The sequence below is a fragment of the Scyliorhinus canicula genome, chromosome 8, assembly GCF_902713615.1.
Source record: "Scyliorhinus canicula chromosome 8, sScyCan1.1, whole genome shotgun sequence".
Classification (NCBI taxonomy): Eukaryota; Metazoa; Chordata; class Chondrichthyes; order Carcharhiniformes; family Scyliorhinidae; genus Scyliorhinus; species Scyliorhinus canicula.
The window spans coordinates 8,249,631-8,277,323 of record NC_052153.1 but is presented as its reverse complement, the minus strand read 5'-3'; the positions used below and the strand labels follow the sequence as shown (position 1 = coordinate 8,277,323).

The following is a 27,693-nucleotide window of genomic DNA, read 5'->3' as shown; positions in this document are numbered from 1 at the left end:
CCACCAGCCCGGTAGTGGTGGCGACCCTGCGGATATGGGGCCAGTGGAGGAGGCATGTAGGGGAGGCGGGGGCGTCGGTTTGGGCGCCAATCTGCGACAACCATCGGTTTGCCCCCGGGAGTATGGATGGGGGGGTTTCGAGCATGGCGGGGGGTGGGAAGGGTGGGCGATATGTTCCTGGAAAGGGAGCTTTGCGTGTTTGAGGAGCTTGGAGGAGAAATTTGGGCTGATGAGGGGAAATTATTTTAGGTACCTACAGTTGCGGGACTTTGTTCGTAGACAGGTCCCACCTTTCCCGCGCCTCCCGCCAATGGGGATCCTAGACAGAATAGTCTCTAGGGGGAAGAAGGGGAGGGTAGAGTCTCGGGTATTTATAAGGTGCTCATGAGGGAGGAAGGGTCCCAGACAGAGGAACTGAAAATTAAATGGGAGGAGGAGCTAGGCGGGGAAATGGAGGACGGGCTGTGGGCAGAGGCCCTGAGTAGGGTAAATTCAACCGCGACATGTGCCAGGCTCGGGCTGATTCAATTTAAGGTCGTTCACCGGGCCCACATGATGGTGGCTCGAATGAGCAAATTCTTTGGGATAGAGGACAAATACGCTAGGTGCGCGGGAGGACCAGCGAACCACGTTCACATGTTTTGGGCATGCCCTAAGCTTAGGGGGTACTGGGAGGGATTTGCGGACATCATGTCCCGGGTGCTAAAAACAAGGGTGGTGATGGGTCCAGGGGTGGCAATTTTTGGGGTTTCGGAAGACCCGGGAGTCCAGGGGGAGAAAGAGGCCGATGTGTTGGCCTTTGCTTCCCCGATAGCCCGGTGACGAATACTATTGGCGTGAAGGGACTCAAAGCCCCCGAAGACTGAATTGTGGCTTGCGGCCATGTCGAGTTTCCTGCGTATGGATAAAATTAAGTTTGCCTTGAGGGGATCTGTACAGGGGTTCACCCGGAGGTGGCAACCATTTATTGACTTCTTTGCGGGAGAGTGAGCGTCAGCGGGGGGGGGGGGGGGGGGGGGTAGAGTAGAGTAGGAGGGATAAAATGGCAGGTAGTACCGGTGGGAGAGGAGCGGGCTTGTGCAGTATGTTACGATTGAAGTATTAAATGTACGTGGATGTTTGCACATTTTTGCCTTTTTTGCTTTCTTTCTGTTGATGTCTGTAACTGTTTACAAAGCCAGTTTATTTTTTTAAAAAATACGGGGAGAATGTGAAAATTCCAAACAGATAGTGACCCGGGGCTGGGAGCGAACCCGGGTCCTCAGCGACCTAGACAGTAGTGCTAACCACTGCGTCACCGTGCCGCCCTGATTATGATGGTATTAACCTAAAACCATTCTCCGTTTTCAGATTCTTATCTCCGTTTTCAAATCTATCCAAGGCCTTTCCTCTACGTATCCCTGCAACTTCCACCATCCCTCCAAGATCCCTGCACTGCTCCAATCATGGTGTCTTAATGATCCCTGATTTTCATCACAGCGCCCTGGACCCAGGATCAAAGCACCTTGGGTCACTTTCTATGTGGAGGTTGCACATTCTCCCCATGTCTGCGTGGGTTTCCTCCCACAGTCCAACGATGTGCAGGTTAGGGGGATTGGCTGTGCTAAATTGCTCCTAGAGTCCAATGATGTGTAGGTTGGGTGCGGTTATGGGAATAGGGTAGGGGAAGTGTCTTGGGTGGGGTTCGCTTTCAGAGAGTTGGTGCAGACTCGATGGGCCGAATAGCCTCCTGTACAGTAGGGATTCTGTGATCACTGGCGGCTGAGCCGAAGCCCTGCGGTTCCCTCCCCAAACCTCACTTCTTTTAAAATACCCCTTAAAACATAACTGTTCGATAAAATGTTTGGTCATTTGTCCGAATGTCTCCTGTCATGTGAGAGTACCTTTAAGAAATGGGTGTTTATAAATGGGTGTGTATATACATATCTGTAGTGAGAGTACCTTTAAGAAATAGGTGTTTACTACTGCAGTGATGTCAGAGAGTGGGTGGAGCTGGGCTGTCTGTCAGCTTTTTACATTTGTTTTTGACCAGGCTGCAGGGTGTGGTTTAGTTTTGTTTTCAGTGTTGGAGCTGAAGCCAGACCAAGCAGGTGTGCTGCTGTTCTCTCTGCCATCAAAAGACCATCTCTTGATCATTTGGTGAATTTAGAATTATAAATGTTTCCAGCAGTGACTTTAACCTGATGTGCTTCTGATAAAGATTTTGTTTTTCAGTCGTATGGATGTTAAAAAGGAAAGCTTAACGGTTTACTTAGTGTTGTAGTCTTTGGGGGTTGTATTTGAATTAATGGTTGCTAAGATGTTCACTGTAATTTTTAAAAAGGTTAACTTGAGTTCATAGAATAAACATTGTTTTGCTTTAAAAAATACTTTTCCATTTCTGCTGTACCTGTAGAGTGGGCTGTGTGCTCCCCATACCACAATCTAGTAAAAGTTGTGGGTCAGGTGACCTCCATGATACACTTTGGGGTTCTCTAAACCCTGGCCCATAACACTCCTCTTAAAATGTCTCAATGTCAACGTGTGTTTGATAGCACTCCTGTGAAGCTCCTACCATGTTAAAGGTGTTTTGTAAATGCGCATTGCTGAAGAAATTTTATTTATGCTTGATAAATGTGCACTGCCTGTCGTCCAGATTTATTTATTTTTTTGCTACATCCGCTGAATCCCACTTTTTGCGTTTGGTTCCATTAGATAAGGAGGAGCAACTGGAGCAAATCGATGCTGATCCGGCAAATGAAAATCCCAAGCTTTCTGAAGTGAAGAGCATTCTGAAAGAAGAGTACGAGAACAACCCAAAGACCAAAACTATCCTGTTTGTCCAAACTAGGGCACTTGCAGATGTAAGCTGCCTGTTTAGTCACGTTAATAAGGATGCATTCATTGACGGAGCGAGTGTTAGCAGCAACAGAGTCTACTTAAATAAGCCTGTTGACACCACAGCAAACAAAGCTCATGACCAAAAGTACAGGAAAGTCTCCTGATACAAGCAGGATTATTTCTCCATCAGCAATGCACTTAGTGGAGGATAGTTACACAGTGCACGGTATGTGAGGGAATGCAACCCCAATCACTTACAATTTGTCCCATCGGCTATATGCATTCTGGTTGGGACACGTGTGATAGATCTACCATTCGGTTTCAGCAGCACTTTGCGATTACTGGAACTCAGTAGAAATTTAAGTTAACACTTCTCCGGTGTAAATAGGAATTGTTTTATTTGTGTTCTATTGATTACAATTTGAAAGTCATTTAAAAGACAAATCGTAGACAATTTGAAGCTTTTAAAGAATCACAGAAATGATCTTCTTGCTTAAACGAACAGCTTGCAATAACTTTAAAAGTCAAAGTATGAAATATGAATACCGGGAGACAGTGAATAGTTCAAATCAAAGTATAGATGATTCATGAAAAAGAGAGAAAAATCCAGCTAATGATCCAGCCCAGCTCCAGCTAAAAATGGCCGAACGAAACTTTACAGCTATACTGTTTCATATCTGTCTTCACCCCAATATAATCTTCATTGGTTTGGATTAGACTCAAACACATCTGATTTGATGGCAAGCTGTCCATATTTAATATGCAACATTAGTTCTAATTGTTTCATATCTGCATACTTGTGTATGTTAAAGAATGCGATATTGTGCTGTTATCAAGGCCAGTTTGAACTGATCTTTTGCTGACTTAGCTGTTATAACAATAGAGCCTTCATGTTACTATCGTTGCTATGCTGTTGCTATACAGCCTGCCCTGTCCTTGGACACTGTCTTGAAAAATGTATTTGTTAGTTCAGTTAATTTTTTTTAAATCTCTACTGTCTTTGCATGTATCAGGTTCTTTAGTGTAGTAAAGTGAATTGTGCTGTTTTGTAAGCTGTTGTGTTTTGAGATGATCTGAGGTGTTGAGAGTGTTGAAATCCTTAATTTAAAATGGGTCAAACTGGAGCTTAATATTTATACTAGCTATCTTTTACCTATTAGGTGTGTTAGGAAACAGTTGACTTCTACAACGTGCTGTTACTGTGTGCAGCATTTATTATTCAACACAAAGAACTAGTTTGTCCAGAACAAGTTCCACAGTTGTGGTTCTCCTGAAAACCCGTGTCGAATAAGCTGTGGTTTCCTTCCCAATACCTGTTTAATTATCAAATCTTAAAGAATCTGACCAGTTTGTAGAGCTTGCTTCCTTATCTCTGCTCACACTGTTTCTTACAAGGAATATATTGATCTTGCAAAGGCTCCTGGCTAACACAAACGTCTTTCCTCCCTCTCAGCATTCCGGGCAATAGGGAATGGAATCAGAGGCCATTCCACCCATCGGGTCTGTGTCGTCTCTTTTGAAAGCAACCCACTCCCTGGCTTTTGCCCCATATCATTGCAAGTCGTCCTCCTTCAAATATTTGCCCAATACCCTTTTGTAAGTTACTACTGAATCTGTTTCACCCACCCTATCGGGCAGTGTAGGCCAGATCCCAACCGCTCATTTGCATTAAAAGAACCTTTGATTATTTTACCATTAATCCATGCTCTCTGGTTAGCGAACCATCAGCCCTCATAAACAGTTTCCCTTGATTTGAATGTTTCATGATGGTGAGAGTGGTCTCTTGGCACATTATAACCCCCCCCCCCCCACCCTGATGTTGTCAAAGGTGGCAGAGGAATTGAAAGGGGGCTGTTGGTGAAGTAACAACAAAGGGGGAACTAAAGGGACAAACCCCCTCCTCATGTGGGATGGTGGTTGTATACTAGTAATCTAGAAACCCGGTTCGAATCCCACCATATCAGTTGATGAACTTTGAATTTAATAAAAATCTGGATTGGGATTCTCTGTTGCTGCAGCCGGCCAATGGGGTTTTCCATTGTGGCCACCCCACGCCGTCGGGAAACCCGCGGGTGTGGGTGCGCTGTGGCGAAGTGGAGGACCCTGCCGACAGAGAATCCCGCAGCTGTAATTTTATAAATCCTAATGGTGACCATGAAACCATTGTCTGTCGTTAAAACCCATCTGGTTCACAAATGCCCTTAAGGGAAGGAAATCTGCCATCCTTACCTGGTCTGGCCTACATTGTGCTTTCAGACACACAGCAATGTGGTTGAATCTGAAATTTCCTCCGGGATGGACAATAAATGCTGGTCCAGCCAGCGACACCCACATCCCATGAACGGATAATAAAAAAAAATATTATTTTAGTTAGGCAAAGTAATGACACCAAGGTGGATAAATGGGAGTTAACCTACAGATCAGCCACGCTTTAATTAAATAGTGGGAAAGGACAGCAGGGTGGCGCAATGGTTAGCACTGCTGCCTCACGGCGCCGAGGTCCCAGGTTCGATCCCGGCCCTGGGTCACTGACCGTGTGGAGTTTGCACATTCTCCCCGTGTCTGCGTGGGTCTCACCCCCACAACCCAAAGATGTGCAGGGTAGGTGGATTGGCCACGCTAAATCGCCCCGTAATAGGAAAAAATGAATTGGGTACTCTAAATTTAATTTTTTTTAATTAAAATTAAATAGTGGGAAAGGCTCAGTGATCTGAATGATCTCCTCCGGTCTTCCTGTGTTTTCTTAAATGTCTGAATTTTTAAAAAATCTTACTTGAAATCAGGTACAACAAAATGTGAAGTCTTATCAAAATTTGGATCTGATATTAGGGTAAGATAGTCTTGTGAGGCAAATTTATATGAATTTAATAGTTTACATTATTTTCCTATTTTTAAATATATACAGGCTTTGAGGAAGTGGCTACACGATTGTCAGGCGTTGACATTCTTACAACCTGAAATGCTGTTGGGAAGATCAAAGAACACTGGTAATATCATAAGTGTGACTATTATAGCCTTGAACATGATAAAACGATACTCCAGACAAAGATGTTTTTTTTTAAATATGAGATGTTAAAATTAAGAAAGGATGGGCAGCACGGTGGAGCAGTAGGTTAGCCCTGATGCCTCACGGCGCCAAGGTTTCAGGTTCGATCCCGGCTCTGGGTCACTGTCCATGTGGAGTTTACACATTCTCCCCGTGTTTGCGTGGGTTTCACCCCCACAACCCAAAGATGTGCAGGATAGGTGGATTGGCCACGCTAAATTGCCCTTTAATTGGAAAAAATGAATTGAGTACTCTAAATTTATATATAAAAAAACAACTCTGTGTGTTTCTCTCTCCACAGATGCTACTAGACTTAATGAGTAAAAAAATTAAGAACGGATTTTGACAAGAATAAATAAGTAAAAATGCTTTCCACTGGCAGGAAGCCATGATCCAGCGGACACAGATTTAGGATAGTTTAGGAAAAGAACCAGAGGAGAATTTTGTTTACAACGAGTGGATGTGAACTGGAATATGCTGACAGAAAGGCGGGTGGATGCAGATTGAGCAGTTCCTTCCAAAATAGAATAGGATAAATATTTGTTCAGGAGAAATGTATAGGGCGATTGGGAAAGGACAGGGAAGTGGAGAGTAATTGGATAGTGCTGGCTCAGACAAGATGGACTAAATGGCCTCTATGCCTGCTGTCTAGTGTATGGTCACTGAGTACTCGCCACTATGTTTGTTGAAATGAAACACATTTGGTTGCTGCACAAAAGAAACATTTTGAATCTTCACCCAGCAGTTTAAAGATGGTAAATAACGCAAGGGTCAAGGGCCAAAATACCTCTTGGTATTTTACTTCACGCCCGTTTTGGATATAGGGACAGGGGTAGGCAATTCACACGCCAGGAGCATGTTCTGTCATTTGGTGACAGAAAGACTTTCATTTATAATCACACTTTTCACAGCGTCCCTGTATCCCAAAGTGCTTTACAGTCAATGAAGTATTTTTAAGTGAACTCGCTGCTGTGATGCAAGAAATATGGCTGCCAATTTATTCAGCAAAGGAAGATTAAGAGATCGATTAAGAGGGGAAGATTAAAGTATGAGACCAAACTTGCAAGTGACAGAAAAGCAGACAGTAAAAGCCTCTATAGGTCTATTAAAAAAAAAGATTTGTGAAGACAAATGTAGGGCCCTCACAGTCCAAAACAGGAGAATTTATAATAGAGAACAATGGCATGGTGGAGCAATTTAACAACTACTTTAGTTCTGTCTTCATAGAGGAAGACACAAATAAATGAGGTAATGCATTTTGGAAGGTCTAATGCAGGTAGGAAATAGACAGTGAATAGTACAACCCTCAAGAGTATTGAAAGTCAGAGAGATCTAGGTGTACAGGTCCACAGGTCACTGAAAGGGGCAACACAGGTGGAGAAGGTAGTCAAGAAGGCATATGGCATGCTTGTCTTCATTGGCCGGGGCATTGAGTATAAGAATTGGCAAGTCATGTTGCAGCTGTATAGAACCTTAGTTAGGCCATACTTGGAGTATAGTGTTCAATTCTGGTCACCACACTACCAGAAGGATGTGGAGGCTTTAGAGAGGGTGCAGAAGAGATTTACCAGGATGTTGCCTGGTATGGAGGGCATTAGCTATGAGGAGTGGTTGAATCAACTCAGTTTGTTCTCACTGGAAAGATGGAGGTTGAGGGGTGACGTGATAGAGGTCTACAAAATTATGAGGGGCATAGACAGAGTGGATAGTCAGAGGCTTTTTCTCAGGGTAGAGGGGTCAATTACTAGGGGGCATAGGTTTAAGGTGCAAGGGGCAAAGTTTAGAGTAGATGTACGAAGCAAGTTTTTTTTACACAGGGTAGAGGGTGCCTGGAACTCGCTGCCGGAAGCAGGGACAATAGTGACATTTAAGGGGCATCTTGACAAATAGGATGGGAATAGAGGGATACCAGGAAGTGTAGAAGATTGTAGTTTAGTCAGGCAGCATGGGCTTGGAGGGCCGAAGGGCCTGTTCCTGTGCTGTACTTTTCTTTGTTCTTTGTAACTTCCTAGAAATACTAGGGAATCACGGGTCTAGTGAGAAAGAGGCATTAAAGGAAATTGGTATCACTGAAAAAAATAGCGCTGGAGAACCGAATGGGACTGGAAGCCAATAAATCCTCAGGGCCTGATAATCTACAACCCGGGCTACTGAAGGAATCGGGCCATAGAAATAGTTGACAAGTTGGTTGTCACCTTCCAAAATTCTGTAGATCCCGGAACACTCTCGGCAGATTGGAGTGGCAAATGTAACCCCGCTATTTAAAAAAGGAGGGAGGCAGCAGGGAATGACAGATCAGTTAGCCCAACATCAGTAGAAGGGAAGATGTTAAGTGGACACTTAGAAAATTTCAACAGGCACTGCTACCTCACGGCGCCGAGGACCCGGGTTCGATCCCGGCCCTGGGTCATAGTTTGTGGGGTTTGCACATTCTCCCCAAATCTGGTGGGTTTCGCCCCTACAACCCAAAAGATGTGAAGGCTGTGAAGATGTGAAGATGTGACTGGCCACGCTAAATTTCCCCTTAATTGGAAAAAATGAATTGGATACTCTTAAGTTTAGAAAAAAATATATCAACAGGATTAGAAAACGTCAACATGGAAGGGAAATCATTTTTAACAAACTTTGTTTAATATAAATTTAGAGTGCCCAATTATTTTTTGCTAATTAAGGGGCAATTTTTAGTGTGGCCAATCCACCTAACTGCACATCTTTGAGTTGTGGGGGTGAGATCCATGCAGACACGGGAAGAATGTGTAAACCCGACAGTGACCCAAGGCTGGGATATAACACAGGTCCTTGGCGCCGTGAGGCAGCAGTGCTAACCACCGCGCCACCGTGCCGCTATGTTTAACCAACTTACTGGAGTTTTGAGGGCATAACTAGGCGAATAAATGCCAGTGGATGTGGTGTATTTGGAATTTCAGAATGCTTTTGATAAAGCCCCACAATATAGGTTGTGTATAATTAAAGCACGTTTCATTTCATTTTTCATGGGATTGAGGTTAATATATTGGCATGGATTGAGAACTAGTTAGCAGACAGGAAATAGAGCATAAGAATAAATGGATCTTTTTCGAAGTGGCCGATGGTGACTAGTGGGGACCCTCGGGGGTCAGTACTTGGGCCCAGGTATTCACTTTTTTTTATAAATTTAGAGTACCCAATTAATTTTTTCCAATTAAGAGCTAATTTAGCGTGGCCAATCCACCTACCCTGTACATCTTTGGGTTGTGGGGGCGAAACTCACGCAAAGATGGGGAGAATGTGCAAACTCCACACGGACAGTGACCCCCAGAGCCGGGATCAAACCTGGGACTTCGGCACTGCGAGACAGCAGTGCTATCCACCGTGCCGCCCATGGGCCTAGCTATTCACAATGTACATCGATGATTTGGATGAGGGAATCAAATGTAATATTTCCTTGGCATATTTTTTACCTGGGAAAGGATATACTTGCCATATAGGGAGCGCAGCGAATGTTCACCAGACTGATTCCTGGGATGGCAGGGTCATCGTATGAGGAGAGATTGTGTTGACTGGGTCTGTATTCACTGGAATTTAGAAGAATGATAGGTGATTTAACTAAAACGTTAAAAATTCTGACAGGACCGGCAACACTGGATGCAGGGATGTTGTATCCTCTGGCTGGAGGGTCTAGACCAAGGGGTCACAGTCTCAGGATACTGGATGCGCCATTTAGATTAGAAGTTTTTTCACTGAGGGTGGTGAACCTGTGGAGGCCAAATCACTGAATATAGTTAAGAAGGAAACAGATAGGTTTCTAGACTCTAAACGGGTATGGGGAGAGCGTGGCGTTGAGATAGAGGATCAGCCACAATCATATTGAATGGCAGAGCAGACTTGTAGGTCAATGGCCTCCTTTTGCTCCTATTTTCTATGAAATGTGGAACCTCACTATTCAGATGCTGTCAGTTTCCCTCTATCGCACTGGAACTGCAACCAGGGCTGAAAAAGCAGCAGATACAATTTTACAAAAATAAACTTGGCTGCCAAACAGATTTACAACTACTGTTGTGGCATTTTCAGAATGTTGCTTTGCTTTTTCTGCAGCATAGTCCATGTGCGGACAGGTGGACGTTTAGCAAGAGCTGGAAGCAAGAGGGATGCAGCCTGTCATTCTTCTCACCTGCCTAATGTACTGATTCAAGGGGAACATTTATCACCGAATGCTGAAACACTGAAAGAGACCATTCAGTCCATTGAGCTTGTGCCAGCTCTTCAGTACGGGCTATCCAATTCGTTCCACTGCTTAATTCTTTTACCATAGCCCGTATTTTGTTTCCCATTCAATGCAGGGGCTGGTTTAGCACAGGGCTAAATCGCTGGCTTTTAAAGCAGACCAAGGCAGGTCAGAAGCGCGGGCTCAATTCCCATACCAGCCTCCCCGAACAGGCGCCAGAATGTGGCGACTAAGGGCTTTTCACAGTAACATCATTTGAAGCCTACTTGTGACAATAAGCAATTTTCATTTCAAGTGTCCATTGTGGGTTAGAAAAGTTGACTTAATCTAAGCAAGTGTGGAATAACTTGTTTAAGTAGAGCCGATAACATAGCGAAATGTCCAATGAGGAGTGTTCTCAAACAAAATTTAACATCAAGCCACACCATGGGATTAGGACAGACCATAACCGTAGGAGTAGGCTCCTCGGCCCATCAAGGCTGCTGCACCATTCAATGAGATCATCTGATATAATCCTCATGCCCACTGTCCTGCCTTAACCCCATAACCCTTGATTCCCTTACCGATTTAAAAATCGGTCTAACGCAGCCTTGAACATACTTAACTCAGCTTCTGCTCTCTGAGGTAAAGGATTCCACAGATTCACTACTCACTGAGAGAAGAAATTCCTCCTCATTTCTGCCTTAAATGGGCAACCCCTCGCTCTGAGATTATGCTCCTGGGCCTAGACTCTCCCACAAGGGGAAACAACCTCTCAGAATCTACTCTGTCAAGCCACCCGAGAACCTGATAGTCAATAATGTCACCGCTCATTCTTCTAAACTGCAATGAGTACAGGCCCTACCTACTCAACACCTCCTCATATGAAAATCCCTCCATACCCGGAATCAATATAGTGAATCTTCTTTGGAAGTATATCGTTCCTTAGATAAGGGGACCAAAACTGTTCAGTCTTCCAGGTGAGATCTAACTAGTGCCTTGTATAGTTTTAGCAAGACCTCCCTATTTTTATATTCTATTCCCTTTGACCAAAGGCTTGTTCAATGAGGTTGGTTTTATGGAACGCCTTAAAGGAGATGGAGTATAGAGACAGTGAGGCTTAAAGAGGAAATTCAGAACTTAAGGCCCGGGCAGCTGAAAGCATGACCGTCATTGCTGGAGCAGTGAAAATTAGGGACTGGCAAGAAGATGGAATTGGAGAAATGCAGATCTGGGGCTGGAGGAGATTGCAACGGTATTGATGGAGCGTTATTAAACATAATTACTTTAGCAATGCATGTATTGTGTTTTACAGGAATGACTTTGCCCTCACAGAAAAAAGTACTGACTTCATTTAAAGATGAATTTGGAAGCAAAATCCTTGTAGCAACGTCTGTTGCTGACGAAGGAATCGACATTGCCCAGTGTAACCTTGTACTGTTGTATGAATATGTGGGTAATGTTATAAAGATGATCCAAACAAGAGGTAAGGTCATTGATGTAGTAAGAAATGATTAACTTATCGATCCCCCTCCATGTGTCCTGTTATTTCATAACAAACAACATGTCGCTCAAATCAAGATTAGCTCTGGTTAACAAGTGGCTGAATGCAAAGTGGTTTGAGGTTCTTCAATAGCACTGAAATTAATGCTTTGAAAATGGCGCTGGTTCTTATTTTTTATTTTTTTTAAATTTAGAGTATCCAAATCATTTTTTCTAATTAAGGGGCAATTTAGCGTGGCCAATCCACCTATCCTGCACATCTTCTGGGTTGTGGGAACGAATCCCAAGCAAACGTGGGGAGAGTGTGCAAACTCCAGTGACTCAGAGCTGGGATCGAACCTGCGACCGTGGCGCCGTGAGGCAACCGTGCTAACCACTTGTGCCACCGTGTTGCCCAGCGCTGGTTCTCATGACGGGCTGTGATCTGTTCCATTTGTGGTGGTGAGGATTGAAATTTAATCCCCTCCCTACCGATAAATCTTACTCTTCAACTGAACAAGATTCTTAACTGGGTTGTCAAATTCAGACAAGTTTGAGCCGATCTTGTTGCCTGCCTGGGATAGACAACATTTGCACCAGACGGACACTAAACCGAGCCTATCTAACAAGTTGAGTTTGTTTTAAATAATTCTTACTGGCATAGATGAAATCAGTGTTGAATTACTGGTAGGGCAAAGGGAAATGCTGTTTAATGTATGGGCGAGAGTTCCTCATGGGGAGTACCATGATTTTCCAATGAAATCTCCTTCCAACGGGATTGGTTCTTCTTTTAAAAAAGGTTTTTATTTTTAAAAATAAATTTAGAGTATCCAATTCTTTTTTTAAAATCCCCAATTAAGGGGCAATTTAGCGTGGCCAATCCACCTACCCTGCACATCTTTGGATTGTCGGGATGAGACCCACGCAGACACAGGGAGAATGCGCAAACGCCACAGACAGTGACCCAGGGCCGGATTCAAACCTGGGTCCTCGACGCTGTGAGGCAGCAGTGCTAACCACCGCGCTGCCCTGGGATTGGTTCTTAGGACAGGCTGTCTTTACCCAGGAAGCAAGCGTAGATATTCCAGGGACACTGGCCACGATCTTACCGTATTCCCTAGACTCATTACGCCCTTGTTCAAAAAAAGTTTTCAGGGTAAGCCCAGCAATTACAGACCAGTCAGTTTAACGTCAGTGGCAGGTAAGCTTCCAGAAACAATTATTTGGGATAGAATTAATAGTCACGTGGAAAAATGTGGGGTGATTAGGAAGAGCTGGTGTGGTGTGGATAAAGGTAATGCTGTGGTGTCTTTGTCTTTGTGGTGTACGTGAACTTTCTAAAGGCATTCAATACGGTGCCCCACAACAGACTTGTGAGAAAACGTATTGCTCATGGAATAAAAGGGACAGTAACAACATGGATAGAAAATTGACTAATTAATGGGAAACCAAAAGTAATGGTCAATGGCTAGGTTTCGGGCTGGAGGAGGGTTGGTAGTGGAGTTCCCCAGGATTGGGAGTCTTGCTTTTCCTGATTATATATTATTGATCTGGATCTTGGTGTGCAGGGCACAGTTTCAAAGTTTACAGACGACATGAAACTTGGAAGCATTGTAAACTGTGGAGGAGGATAGTGTGGAACTTCAAAAGGACATAGACAAGTTGGTGGAGCGGGCAGCTAGGTGGCAGATGAAGTTCAATGCAGAGAAGTGAGAAGTGATGCATTTTGCTATGAAGAACATGGGCAGACAATGTAAAATTAGGGGTACAATTCTTAAATGGTGCAGGAACAGAAGGATCTGGATGTCTATGTGCATCATAAATGTTGGTAGCAAGAAACATGAAGGGATCAGTTAATAAAGCATATAGTATGCTGAGGTTTATTAATGGAGCATAAAGTACAAGAACAAGCTGATGTTGAACTTATACAAGACACTTAGAATCCAGCTGGCGAACTGTGTACAGTTCTGGGTGCCACACTATAGTAAGGATGTGAACACATTGAGTGCAAAATGGTTTGCAAGAATGGTTCCAGGGATAAGAAATGTCACTTCTGAGGATAGATTGAAGAGGTTGGGATATTCTGCTTGGGGACGCAGGCGAAGAGATTTGATAGAGATGCTCAAAATCATGAGGAGCAGCACAGAGCACATAGCGATTGACTGTTCCCCCTTGCCAAATGGTCAAGAATGAAAGGGCACAGATTAAAATTGATTTGCAAAAGAATCAAATGTGCTGTGAGAAAACATTTCACACGGATGGTTGGGGTCTGGAATGGTCTACCTAGATGTGTGGTGGAGGCAGGTTCAATCAAGGCATTCAAGAGGGCATTAGATTATCCGAACAGACAGTATACAGGGGGTACGGGGGGAAAAGGCAGGGGAATGGCACAAAGTCATGATGCCCGTTTGGAGGTGCTGGTGCAGACACGATGGGCTGAATGACCTCTGCCCCTCAGCCTAGAGGTCAATTCTCCCTTCCATGTTTTTCCGTATCTCCAGGTGGTGTGTACACGATAGGGGTTCCAGTTTTCCATGACGTTATACAGGTAGGTCTTACCTTTACGTATGAAGCCCTTGGTCTTCAATGCATTAATCACAAGTGCCATACTGTCACAGAAAGCTTGTTCTCCAGCATGGGAACTGTTGAGTGCAATGTCATCGGCCAATGCAGAGCACTTGATTCTGCAACTAGTAAGGGGCAGCTGTACCTAGGTCCTGCGCCCGAATAATTCTGTTTTTTAGGGGCCATAAATATAAGGGATTCAAGAAAAACCCAGAGTGGTGAGAATGTAGAACTCATTATCAGAGGGTGGATTTAAGGGGGAGCTGGATAGAAATAGACATAGAATTTACAGTGCAGAAGGAGGCCATTCGGCCCAATGAGTCTGCAGCAGCCCTTGAAAACAGCTCCCCACAACCCCATTGGACACTAAGGCAATTGGCCAATCCACCTAACCTCCACATCTTTGGACTGTGGGAAGAAAAACAAGAGCTCCCCGAGGAAACCCACAGATACGAGGAGAACGTGCAGACTCCACAGAGAGTGACCCATGCCGAGAATCAAACCTGGGACCCTGGAGCTGTGAAGTGACAGTGCCAACCACTGTGCTGCCTTCTAGAACGTCCACCTTCAAGAACTTCAGTTAGTACTGACCATTGGTTTGCACATTCTGTTTACTTTACTTTCAATACACAGCATGTGTAAAGTGTTGCTAAATGAGGGAGAAAGGAACAGGATACACTGGTAGTGTCAGCTGATGAACAGATAGAACATAAAAAAACTAATATAGACCAGCTGGACCCAGTGGCCCTCTTCTGTGTGGTAAATTCTATCTATGGCAATGAAGAGCTGGGTGATGCACTTACTGGATCAAGTGTACTTGTGGAATTTAACATTCTATGGAAAGAATGAAGAGATGCTGCTAATTTCTTCCATGCAGTTGAGCAGTATGTCATTTCATTTTATAAAAGTAGTTTATCAATAGGATATGAAAGACTGGTAAAATGGTCTGATAACCCACCAACCTCTATTGATATCTATATTACTATTCACAGTATGCACGTGGTGTATTAAATGTTTTGCACAAATAGCAGTCCACATACTTGGCTTTGGTCTTCCCTGAATAACGTTGAGGTGCCAAGTTTGTTTTGTGGTGATTCTGAAATGGCGTTTCTGTTCACTCCTGTTAAGTGTAATTGATTTGTTGTTACAGGGCGTGGCAGAGCACAAGATAGCAAGTGCATCCTTATTACCAGCAAGAAAGAGCAGGTTGAGAAAGAGAAGCTCAACTTTTTACAAGAGAAGATGATGTACGAGGCTATTCATAGAGTGCAACAGTTGGACAAGGCAGTCCTGCTTGAGAAGGTGATAGTGGACAAACGGATGATATGCTTACCGGTTTCCTAATCTATTTCTTGGTCAAACTGCATTTGTTTTACTACCTGGGTCCCCCTGCACCTTTTACTTTCTAATCAGGAGTGGTGTCCGCTTTAAGACAAGGGGAGTGAAAATTTGGGACTCTGTTTGTCGTCTTCATTAAAAAACACTTGAGGCTAGGGTCAATGGAAAATTAAGATTAACTGATAAGAGTGGTTGACAACGGGTTACGGAATCAAGGGAGTTGATGGAGTTAAAGACACAGATCAGCCAGAATCTAGCTGAACAGCACAACAGGCTCGAGGGACTCAATGGTCTTCTCCCGTTCTTATGTTCAAGGTTTTAAGACTTATTAAAAAAATGCAAATTGCTTTCCACAATTGATCTTAGCCAAAAGGCCGAGAGGGGATGTTAAATTACTTTCTACAGCAGAGTCCCAACTATGTACAAGGTTTAATTTTCCTAATGGAATATTAGAATTAGTTAAAAATAGTGCAGCTAATTTTTTTTTTCCACGTTTGGGAGCAGAAGGCTGTGCCTTTACTAGTGTTTGAATAGAATTAATGGGTCTATGTTCTCCAGTTTTTGGAAGAGTCAGAAGTGACCGCATTGAAACAAATATAATTCTACAAGGGGTTTTTTCGGGCCGGAGCCTCTAGAATTAGGGGTGATATTCGCAGGCTAAGGGGGTTGGCCACTTAGGCCTCATGGTGAGGAGAAATTTTGTCACTCAGATGGTTGACAATATGTAGTTCTCTACCCCAGAGCTGGAACGCTCAGTCGTTGAGTAGTTTAAAGACGGAGCTAGATTTCTTTGGACGCTGTGGGAATCCAGGGAGGGTGGGGAAGAGGATTTGATGCCATGATCTTATTGAGTGACTGAACAAGCTTGGAAAGCTGCCGGGTTCCACCTCCTGTTTCTCATGTTCACGGGCTTCTATTTTGAGTTTCCAATTGTATAACCATTTTGGAAAATTGTGAGATGCGATTTGGCTCTGTGCACATGTCACAACCACACCCATTTTTACTTTCCTATTTGGCTGCAAATAGTTAACATAGTTTACCATATTGTTTTTTAAAATGTTGAAATGTGGGTGTTTCAGCAGTAATGTATTTGAAGGTTGCCGACAAGGCAACAAGTACAACTTATCTTAAAACGCACAATTCTCTTCTCCAAGATTAACACCATTCAAGTTGATGACAAGAAGATGAGGGAATGGATAGTCAGGACTTCAAGCACTGACAAACCAGATGTCAGTTACCAGTTGCTTTGTGGGAAATGCAAACTTTATGCTTGTAACTCGGGTGACATAAGAGTCATAGAGGTAAGTCCTAAATTCAGTAATCTACCACATTAACATACTGAAATTGTTCATTATATCTAGTTGGATAATTATTTGAGCCTAGTATGAAGAAAAATGAAGTGCAGCATATTTACAGAATCTGTAATTCAATACTCAATCCTCCATCATCTGGATCTTAGTCATAATTCTCAAAAAATGCAAGTGTATTAGCACGGATTCAGTGGTGCTATCTAAAAATATAAGGAGACAATTTTACCTCATTTGCCAAACTACAGTCCAGCACTCACCCCTACAACCCACAGATGGGCAGCGTAGGTGGATTGGCCACACTGAATTGCCCCTTAATTGGAAAAATGAAAGAAAAAAGAGATCTCATCTCCAATGATTGGGAAAACTGAGCCCAGGTGTTTGTATGTACAATGAATATTATAGCTGCAAATAGATGGCAAGATAAGTTGATGTGTTATATAGTGCTTCATAAAGAGACACTGCTCCCTAATACCATGGTGTGGGTACCAGAATGCTCTTTCTGGGAGACTGCAAAGTACAGTACCCATGAACATTGTGGAGGAGAATTTTAACCTGATTTACTGGGTTCAAAACCCCTGGGGTCAGGTAGAACAAATTAACCAAATCATTATTGTCCACACCAGCTATTTTGTAATTTATTTTTTACTAATGCTCTCTCTCTTCTCCCCCCCCCCCCCCCCCCCCCCAAAATTAAGGCGCAATTTAGCGTGGCCAATCCACCTACCCGGCACATCTCTGCATGGGTCTCACCCCCACAACCCAGACACGGGAGAATCTGCAAAATCCACACGGACAGTAACCCGAGGCCGGGATCGAATCCGGGTCCTCGGCCCCAATGATACAGCAGTGCTAGCCACTGCACCACCGTGCCACCCCTCTCTTTTGTAATTTCTGAATGAAATTGCCAACTTTATTCTAATGACATATCTGAAGACATTTCACAGAGGAACCGTGTGGATATCCGATAATCAAACCAATCTGGTTGAATTCCCAATCAGGGGGCACGATTCTCCGAAACAGCCGACGCCGGAGTGAAACCCAGAGTATTTCACTCCGGCATCGGAGGCCGCTCCTCGCCCCCTATTCTTTCTCCCCACCCCCTGGGGGGGGGCTAGGAGCGGCTGTGCACGAATCTCGGACGCCGGGCCTTGACGCTTGCGTCAAAGCGGCGCGCCGAAAATGACGTGGCCAGCGGTGCCTAAGTGACATCAGCCGTGCATGCGCGGTTGCCGTCTTCCCCTCCGTTGCCCCAAAAGACATAGCGGCTTGATCGTGCGGGGCAGCGGAGGGAAAAGAGTGCGTCTCTGAGAGACACCGGCCCGACGATCAGTGGGCACCGATCGCGGGCCAGTCACCTCATGAGCACGCCCGTGGTGCTCGATCCTCCCTCCACCCCCCCAACAGGCCCCACACTTACCTGTCGCGCGCTGTTCACGCCGGCAGCGACCAGGTGTGGTTGGCGCTGGCGTGAACCGGTTAGGGTTCGTCAGGCCGCTCAGCCCATTCGGGGCGGCGATTCTCTGAGCGGCGTCACGCCATTTTGTGGGTGGGGGGGGAAATCACGGGGGGTGCCAGGGCGGCGTGTCGTGATTCACCCGGCCCTCCGGCGATTCTCCCACCCGTCGTGGGGAGCGGAGAATCACGCCCAGGATGTCCCAAAGTATTTGGCAGGTAATCAAGTACCTTTTGAACAGCCATCACTGTTATATTCCCACAGTCCATTTTACTGATGTTCGTTGAGGGATAAATATTGTCTAAGATGCCCATGTTTACTACAATGAGCAGGGAATGTATCAATACTGCAGAGTTACTTAATACTATGGTATAATTTGGTAGACCACTAGCTGAAAACTCTCCACCTACCTTTCAGGATTGTCACCACACTGTTATCGACAACTCCTTCAAGGAACGATATTCAACCCGACCTCACAAGAAGCCAATAGTCTTCAACAATATACAAAAAAGGCAAAAATTGCATTGCAAAGAATGTAACCATGATTGGGGAATCACTGCAAACTACAAGGTGTTTAATGATATCCCGGTTATTAAAATAGACAGCTTTATTCTTGTGAATGTGGCAACATCTGTTCAAACCCCTGGGGGGAAATGGAAGAATGTCCCATTTTTTATTCAATTGTTTGATGGTGCAGAAGTTGCCAATGAATAATGGTGGGGGAAAAAATCCCATTAATATCAATTTCCTTAATTAAAGACATTCTACAACAGAAGCAGAAAATCCTGAAACTACATAGCACCTTCATCAGAACCAGGACCCACCCTCATTATTGCTTCTATTTTAGTTGAATGCTTTCACCAATAGTAATTTTTCTTTCAGAATCACTCCTTTTCCAGAAAAATGCAGTATTGATGTGCGGTTATGAGGATACTGTTCAATAATTCTGGGGTCATAAAAACAAACGGTAGTCATTAATAAATCCAATAACTCTCCTAGAGCATGATTAGAATGTGGAAAATTGCCACCACAATGGCAAATAAAATAGAAGCCATCAAGCTGGATAAACACAAGAAGACTAACGGAATAGATGATTATTCTGATATTTTGAGAGGAAGTTTTTTTTGAAGGGAGTTGGTGTTGGAGAGAGGTGCCCCATCAATGTCAACACGGACCTGTCGAGCCTATTTCTGTGCAATGTATTCTATGTAGAGTGGTTCAGTGCTTCAAGCTTTAAATACCGTTTGCAATCATGATTACTGTACATTCATTAAATAATTAAAACTGGATTTATGAAATTACCCTTATGCTTAATCCATATTTACCATTTTCATAGGGAGTGGGATTATAGCTGTATCTGACAGGGTTGCAGAGAATGGTCATCTCGTACCCCTTGAACCAGTACAATCCAGTCATTAAACTCTGAGGTCAGCACATTTCTGGAGTGTTGCTGTCACCTCCTTGTTTGTGCCAACGACAGAGGCAAATGCAAAACCGACAATCATCAATCCGGTTAAGGGAATAGCAGCAATTAATTTTCATACAGTGCTTTACCCTCTAATGGAACTCTCCAACCTCCAGAGGGTGGCATTGTGTCCCTTATCAGAAGTTCAAATCCAGAGTTGGCCATCACTTTTCAAACAAGGGGTTCCAGAGGATTCCATTACCTACAGGATAACTTGTGGCATTGTTGCGTATCCCAGCACAACCATCTGCTTCGAGTGGTTTGATGCTCCAGGTAACTTGCTGGTAACAGTCACAAAACATTAAGATACTTGTCGCACACAAACTTGCAAAACCTGCAGACTTCTTTACTCAGAGCGTTACCCAGGAAATATTGACACCTACACTTTGTACACAAGACTATTATAAACTGGGTTTAAAAGGTGCCTATTTGGAAAGAAAACAAATCAACATCTTAGTTTGCATCAAAGGGCATCACAAGTCCACAATCAGAACCGCAACACAAAGCTTAAGAAAAAGTGCTCAACGGCCAATCTCCAAACTTTTCTCCTTGCCAAAATAAGTTGTCAGTTAATAGAATTTCTTATTTTATATCATTCAAAACTTATAGTAAATGCAAAGCTAAGACACCAAATTGGAAAAATAATTAAACCAGATGATTTTTGTAGAAGCAAATGCTGACAGGTTTTCACATATGTCACGTTTAATGGTATTGCAAAGTTGTGTAGCTTTCAAAAATAGATTTCATTATTATAGCTGGATAATTCAGCTGGCAAACATTTTGCAAAGTAATTTCAAGGAATTGAAGTTAAAAATTAGTTTGAAAATTGCTATTACAAAGACACTGATAAATCTTTTACCTATTATAAAAACCCAGTCAGAATCATTTCACTGCTCCAACTAAACGGGGAAGAAAACAGGATTATATCAAAATTCACTTTTGATAATTACTTCTTTAAATCTGTGCGTTTTCTGACATGATCGCTCATCTTCACCATCTCCAAACTAAAAATAACGTCCAGCTAATTTGATATCATCTTTCGGATCATATAGTTTAGAATACCACCATGATGGAAATAGGCGAGTTCTACATCTGTATCGAATCTCATGGTGGCTTGGAAGGACTTGCCAGAGTCGAGCTAGGAGATTAAAAAAAATAAACTCTGTTGAATATTTGTACGTATATTCACACACACAAAACACTTACGGAGATGGGAAATGGTTTGATTGCTGCCCAAATAGACATTCTCTCCCCCCCCTTGTTGTCTGAGTCATATTTTTCTACGTTACTGGGAAAATGAAAATGCTTTGTGTATGGTGAATGCCGTCAATCCCAAGGACTTTACAAACTATAAATTACATCACTAAAAAGTGGATAAGATGACGCACCATTCTGTATAACTGCACGACTGCTAATTAAATGAAACAAATGCAATTTAAATAAAATAAATTTAGAGAACCCAATTATTTTGATTTTCCAATTAAGGGGCAATTTAGCCTGGCTAATCCACCAAACCTGCACATCTTTGGGTTGTGGGGGTGAAACCCATGCAGAAACGGAGAGAATGTGCAAATACCATTCGGACCCAGTCCTCAGCGCCGTAGGCAGCAGTGCTAACCACTGTGCCACATGGCACCCATAAACAAGCAATTATGAGAAAACGTTTTAACGCAGCAAGTTGTAATCTGGATGCACTCATTTTCTAAAAGGATGGTGGTTGCAGATTCAGTAGTAAGTTTCAATTATTCATTCAGTTCCCAATGAAGAGGAGAAAAGCCACAGGAATAGAGCTGTAAACGAGGACTGATATGTGGACTCAATTTTCCCTTCTGCACATTCTCCCCCACACAGATGGAAACTTGCTCTTTTATACATGTGCCCTAACCTTCTCCCATTTAGAATCAGCCATTTATAATCCTAACTGGAGCACACACAATTGTCACAACATTTGCAACATCACACCTGAGGGACTGCAGCGGTTCAAGAAGGCAGCTCACCACCACCTTCTCAAGGGCAATTAGGGATGGAAATCACCTAGCCAGCGAGACTCACATCTAATAAATGAAGTTTAAAAAATTAACAGTGTGTTCATCGTAATAAAAATTAAGAATTCACCTTTATCTCCACATCCATCCTGGGCTTCAGCACCTCTGGAATGGAGACGGTATAGCGCTCGCGACCTGTAAGTCCCAAGCTGTCTGCAGTCTGTCCTGGCAGATACTCCAAAGGAATTATCCCCATCCCTACGAGATTGCTGCGGTGAATGCGTTCATAGCTCTCAGCAAGGACAGCTCTGATACCCTGGTAAGAAGATTGGGTTAGTCAATTCCTTCGATTTTAACTCTTTTAAAAGCAACCAAAACATGACTTGAGGACACTGTCAGCTGAGTTGCCATACGCAGGGTTGCACAGAATGTAATAAAAGATGATCATTAGAACCCACTCAGGAGCAAATTGCGGCAGAGTTTCCACATCGGGCACCAGCAGTTATCAGGGCACAAATTGCACTAGTTTTCTCAAAGTGAAGCTATGGCTCAAATACTTGCTCACATATATTTGGTTATTAGCAAACTGCAAATATTTTCTGACCCAGTGAAATTGGACACACTTCTATGGGTGCAGATCAAAATGGATTTATTAGAGAAAACAGTAAGTATTTTAAGAACTATTTAGCCTCACCATCTGGGAGTAACCCGATTGTAACTCAAATTTTAAGACACAATACTGAATCTTTTATTAGCTACATTGATGTCAATTCCTTAGTAAATTTAATTTTTAGTATTTTAGAACTTTGAAAAAGGTGTTTAGTAAAGAGCGGCACGGTGGCAAAGTGATTAGCACTGCTGCCTCACAGAACCACCATCCTGGGTTCAATTCCAGCCACGGATGACGATGCGGAGTCTGCACGTTCTCCCCGTGTCTGCGTGGGTTTCCTCTGGGTGCTCCGGTTTCCTCCCACAGTCCAAAAGTATGCAGGTTAGGTGGACTGGTCATGCTAAATTGCACCTTTGTGTCCAAAGATGTGTAGGTTAGGTGAAGGGGTTATTCAGATAGGGCCGGGGGTGTGGGCTTGGATAGGGTGCTCTTTCAGAGGGTCAGTGCAGACTTGATGGGCCAAATGGCCTCCTTCTGCACTGTTGGGGTTCTATGATTCTATAATGCATTTGCCCCTTAAAAACAAGTCAATCTGAAGATATTCCTCAAACATCACAAACACCAGAAACACGCCATCTTCATTAATGTGATCCGTGTACATGACTGGTTTTCTGATCATGGTGGATATGCAGAGCCAGTTTTAAGTTATAATTTTTCTAAATCCAATGCAAAAAGATTGTGGGAACACAATTTATGCCAGATGCCCTGGGGCATCACCATTAATAGATCAGGACATGCAGGAACGTGTAGTTAGGTCCAATCAAATCACCCATGACCTTATTAAGTGGCAGAGCAGACTCAAGGGGGTTAAATGGCCAATTTCCTATGTTCTTATAAAATGTGGTTTTGGCAGATTTGGCACATAACGGAAATATTTTACATTTCCTGTCCAGCTTTTATTTTATTTTATTTCTTATTTTTTAAAAAAAATTTAGAGTGCCCAATTCATTTTTTCCAATTAAGGGGCAATTTAGCGTGGCCAATCCACCTACCCTACACATCTTTGGATTGTGGGGGCGAAACCCACGCAGACACGGGGAGAATGTTCAAACTCCACACTGACAGCGACCCAGAGCCGGGATCGAACCTGGGACCTCAGCGCCGTGAGACAGCAGTGCTAACCCACTACGTCACCGTGCTGCTCTCTGTCCAGCTTTTATGAGGTGTTCTCTTGTCATTTGCTAGAAAAATATAATTTCTAGACCTGCTTTAAACCCCTAACCTCCCTCCTTCATATAGAATTAAAATTCCTACTGTGCAGAAGGAGGCCATGGATTCTGCATTGACCATCTAAAAAGTACCCATCTTCGGCCCACTCCATATCCCTGAACATTATGGGGCAATTTTATCAAGGGGAGTCCAGCTAACCTACACATCTTTGGACTGAGAGGAAAAACTGGAGCACCCAGAAGAAACCCACCCAGACACGGGGATAACATGCAAACCCCATACAGTGACCCAAGGTCGGAATCAAATCCGGATCCTGGCGCTGAGAGATACCAGTACTAACCACCGTGCTGCCCCTATGTTGCATTAATGTTTTGTGGGTGGATCAGCAACTAATTTAAAATGATGTTCTTGCACCGTTCAAATATGATCTCCCCAGATATTTGTTGAAATTTAAGTGGTGGTCACTTTTTTGTGTAACCATCATTTTATTGGTGTGACATAATGTACAATCCGTTGTCCCAATTCAGACCACTTCCATTCTGGATCCTTTTCAACCCTGTAAGTACCATTACAGTTTGTTAGTGTCAAAAATACATCAGACCCTGTATCTTCAATGGGTCATTTGATTCCTTCATGTAAGATGTTGACTGTGTCCTTTCTGGCCAAAGCGAACAACAATGCAGTCAGCTGCTCACACATTTGTCCACCTTTGCTGTTTGCCTATAGCTTCCCAAAGGAACTCAGTTGAAGAAAACCTACGAGTTAACTCAGTATTCAGCTCTGTTCCAGTCACTGAGGGTTAGGACTTCCAGCTGCTGTTGATCTTTAGCTGCCAAGCTCCAATACTCAAAATTTCAAACGGTACAGGTTGTTTCCCCGTTTCTAAATTCTCATCCTGGTTTTCAAATCCCTGCGTGGCCTTGTCCCACCCCATCACCATAACCTCGCTTAGCCCTCCCAAGATCACTGTGCTCCTCTAGAGATTCCACTGTAAAGGCCACCAGCTCAAAACATGAACTCTGCTTCTCTCTCCACCGAGGCTGACTGAACTGACGAGCGTTTCCCGCATTCTCATTACCACCCCACAATCTGCTGCAGGTTGATCCTGCCATGACAAGAATCCTAATGGATTGTGCATGCGACAGAGGTTAATCTGAAACACGTTGCCTGGAAGGGCAGTGGAAGCAGACCCGGTTGTAACTTTCGAAAGGGAATTGGATACATACTCGAAAAGAAAAGAAAAAATTAAGGACTATGGAGAAAGAGCAGGTGCAAGTGTAACTAATTGGCAGCAGGGTAGCATGGTGGTTAGCATAAATGCTTCACAGCTCCAGGGTCCCAGGTTCGAATCCCGGCTGGGTCACTGTCTGTGTGGAGTCTGCACATCCTCCCCCTGTGTGCGTGGGTTTCCTCCGGGTGCTCTGGTTTCCTCCCACAGTCCAAAAGACGTGCGGGTTAGGTGGATTGGCCATGCTAAATTGCCCGTAGTGTCCTAATAAAAGTAAGGTTAGGGGGGGGGGTTGTTGGGTTACGGGTATAGGGTGGATACGTGGGTTTGAGTAGGGTGATCATGGCTCGGCACAACATTGAGGGCCGAAGGGCCTGTTCTGTGCTGTACTGTTCTATGTTCTAATTGTATAGGATGGACTGAATGGCCTCTTTATGTGCTGCATCGTTCCATGATTCTATGCCATCATAAATTAATTATTCTTCCGCCATGGCTGAAAATCAGGGCTTGTATATATATTCTGCCCTGTGCAAACAACTCACCTGTAAATAAGGACCCTTGGCTGCCCAGTCTCTGGAGCTGCCCGATCCATACTCCTTACCAGCCAGAATAATCAGGGGATGATTTTGTCGTTGATAGCATTCTGCGGCATCGTACACATCAAGCTGCCAACAATGGAGAAACGCAAATGCACTTTAGAATTTCTTTTAAAGCTAATACTTGGAACTGGAACAAATTACATTGAATTCAACATGCTCTCATGCTATCTCTATGGTTACTGAATAAAAACAAATTGCTTTTTTCACGTCTGCCCAAATGTGGCAGAATAACAACACACTGAGGGGGAAGAGGTTATCTTTTTCTCCCAAATACATGCCACTTCATTCGGATTGTTACGGGGCCAGAGTGCCATCTTACAAAAGATAACTTTATTACTGTTCAAATGCAAAAGCAGAAGAGAGTTCAATGGGATGAATGAAAATGGCAGCCAGTGCCATTTACCGCCACCAAGGCAACAGTCTTTGTGTTTATTTTCTTATTTAATAAAAGAACAGAACACTTACGCTCGACATTCCACAAGAGCCTGGTTGAAAACAGTAATTCAGCACATAGAGGATCATAGGATGATTGATGCCTTATCCTAGTGTGTGCCAACTCATCGGGGGTCAGGCTTGGTGAAAAGCAGCATCTGATTTTTCACTTACTGTTTCTGCACTGGGGAAGTGGGTAGTCTGCGGTCCCTGCTTGTTGAGGAATTTATTGAACAATCGGATGTTTGCAAATGTCCCTCTTGCCATTACTGCATCATTTCCCCGACGGGATCCATAGGAGTTGAATTGTCGAGGAGTTAAACTAAAAAGGAAATGTTTTTAAATTAATATAGGCAGGGTACAACTGGTTTAGTCACCGATTGTCACTAATTCTCCTCTGCCAAAGTCGGCCATGATCATTTTTTCCCTCCTCCTACACCTGCCTATTTAAATCCCTTCCCCTGCCAGCTCCATCCTTATCTCCAATTCCAAGTACAAGAAACTCAAACTTCTCTCCTCACCAAGGTAATTGCCTCTGCGGTTCTTCCCCTTTCGCACCCAACCATTCCTCCTCCAAAAGCCCTCTTACCCCAGCCCTGACCTCCCATCGTTCTAGAAGTTTCTTTCCTATTGCCTCCAATGTTCTCTCCAAGCCAATCCTGTCACGGAGATCCACCTTCTCCTCCCTTGACCCAATTCTCACTAAACTTCCCTGTCTGGTCTCCGTGCTACCTGCCATTACAAATGGTTCACTCCACTCAGGAACTGTTCCCTTTCCTTTCAAATCCATCACCACCACCACCCCCATAAAACACACACACACGGCATCGCTATCCTTGCAAACTCTTGCCCCATTTCCAACTCCCTGATGTCTGTCAATTATTTGAATGTTTTATTGCCTCCCAGATCTGTGCACATTTCTCTCCCCACTGAGACCTCCGAATCAGGTTTGCTGCACATCTCATTGGATCAAAATTGCTCTAATTACAAATTTGAATCTTTGTGACAACAATATGATACATAATATCTCTTGGTCCTCTTTACACCCTTTGATGTAGCTGACCAAATAATCCTTTTTCAATACCTCTCTCCTCTACCGTACAAATTAGTCCCACTGTTATTTATTAGAAGCATTCCAGTAGCCTCTCACTCCATTCTGCACAAGCTCAGAGGCCAACATATATCTACCCTCCGTCTCTTCCGCTTCCTTATCACAGACTGCATCTTGCCAATATCATTTCTAGACTTCTACATATATGCTGATAACACCCAACTCTCCCTCTTCATCGTGGCTCATGAACCAGTTAAATAACTGGAAAGAATGATGCCATCTTGCCATACACTCAATGTCTGGCCATCCAAGTATGATTCTGCCAATATTCTGCCCAGCTCTTATATTCCATGTGCTTCACCTCATGCAAACCTCTCCTGCCTGTATCCTATCCCACATTAGGTACTGCTCACTATCACCTTTGTCCTCGATGATAGACTCCTGGTCCCATAACATCAGAAATGTAAAATTCTCATTCTAATGTTTAAACTCTTCCACAACCCGATATCGCAAAAATCCTTCTGCATTATACTTCCTCACAAATTTGACTTCAGCATTTTGTAAACCCCTCCACCACCCTTCTTCCAACAAACCTTAGGGTCCTGTAGTTCCTTTCTGAACCAGAATGCCCCTCCCTCCTCTTCAAGACCATCTTTAAGACCCAACTCTTTCATCTCTTTTAACTGCCTCTCCCATTACCCCTTCTTTGGCTCATTGTGCAATGTTTCCCTTGATTTTTAAATTTAGGGCGAGCTTCTCTGGCCTTCCCATGCCGTGTTTCTCGGTGGCCCGTCGTTGGCCGGCGGCAGGATCTTCCCGTCCGCCGCCGTCAATGGGATTTCCCACTGAATTCACCCCACACTGGTGGGGAAAGCCGCGGCAGCGAGTGTGTGCCG

At 43.8% G+C, this 27,693-nt stretch overlaps 2 protein-coding genes across 5 annotated transcripts in view; one reads left to right on the top strand and one right to left on the bottom strand.

Moving 5' to 3' along the window:
• ddx58 (DEAD (Asp-Glu-Ala-Asp) box polypeptide 58) overlaps positions 1-19,498 on the top strand; it is a 102,121-nt gene extending 82,623 nt beyond the window's left edge. For all 3 annotated transcript variants that reach the window (XM_038804122.1, XM_038804120.1, XM_038804121.1), the window contains exons 14-19: positions 2,695-2,843; positions 5,726-5,807; positions 11,365-11,535; positions 15,247-15,398; positions 16,589-16,735; positions 18,615-19,498. In XM_038804122.1, the coding sequence (XP_038660050.1) occupies positions 2,695-2,843; positions 5,726-5,807; positions 11,365-11,535; positions 15,247-15,398; positions 16,589-16,735; positions 18,615-18,911 (998 nt within the window). In that variant the 3' untranslated portion in view covers positions 18,912-19,498. The remainder of the gene's footprint in view (positions 1-2,694; positions 2,844-5,725; positions 5,808-11,364; positions 11,536-15,246; positions 15,399-16,588; positions 16,736-18,614) is intronic.
• An 822-nt stretch (positions 19,499-20,320) lies between these two features.
• Positions 20,321-27,693, bottom strand: part of aco1 (aconitase 1, soluble) — a 67,887-nt gene continuing 60,514 nt past the window's right edge. For both annotated transcript variants that reach the window (XM_038804124.1, XM_038804125.1), the window contains exons 18-21: positions 25,921-26,068; positions 25,258-25,380; positions 21,778-21,963; positions 20,321-20,800 (exon numbers count right to left, since the gene is read on the bottom strand). In XM_038804124.1, the coding sequence (XP_038660052.1) occupies positions 20,684-20,800; positions 21,778-21,963; positions 25,258-25,380; positions 25,921-26,068 (574 nt within the window). In that variant the 3' untranslated portion in view covers positions 20,321-20,683. The remainder of the gene's footprint in view (positions 20,801-21,777; positions 21,964-25,257; positions 25,381-25,920; positions 26,069-27,693) is intronic.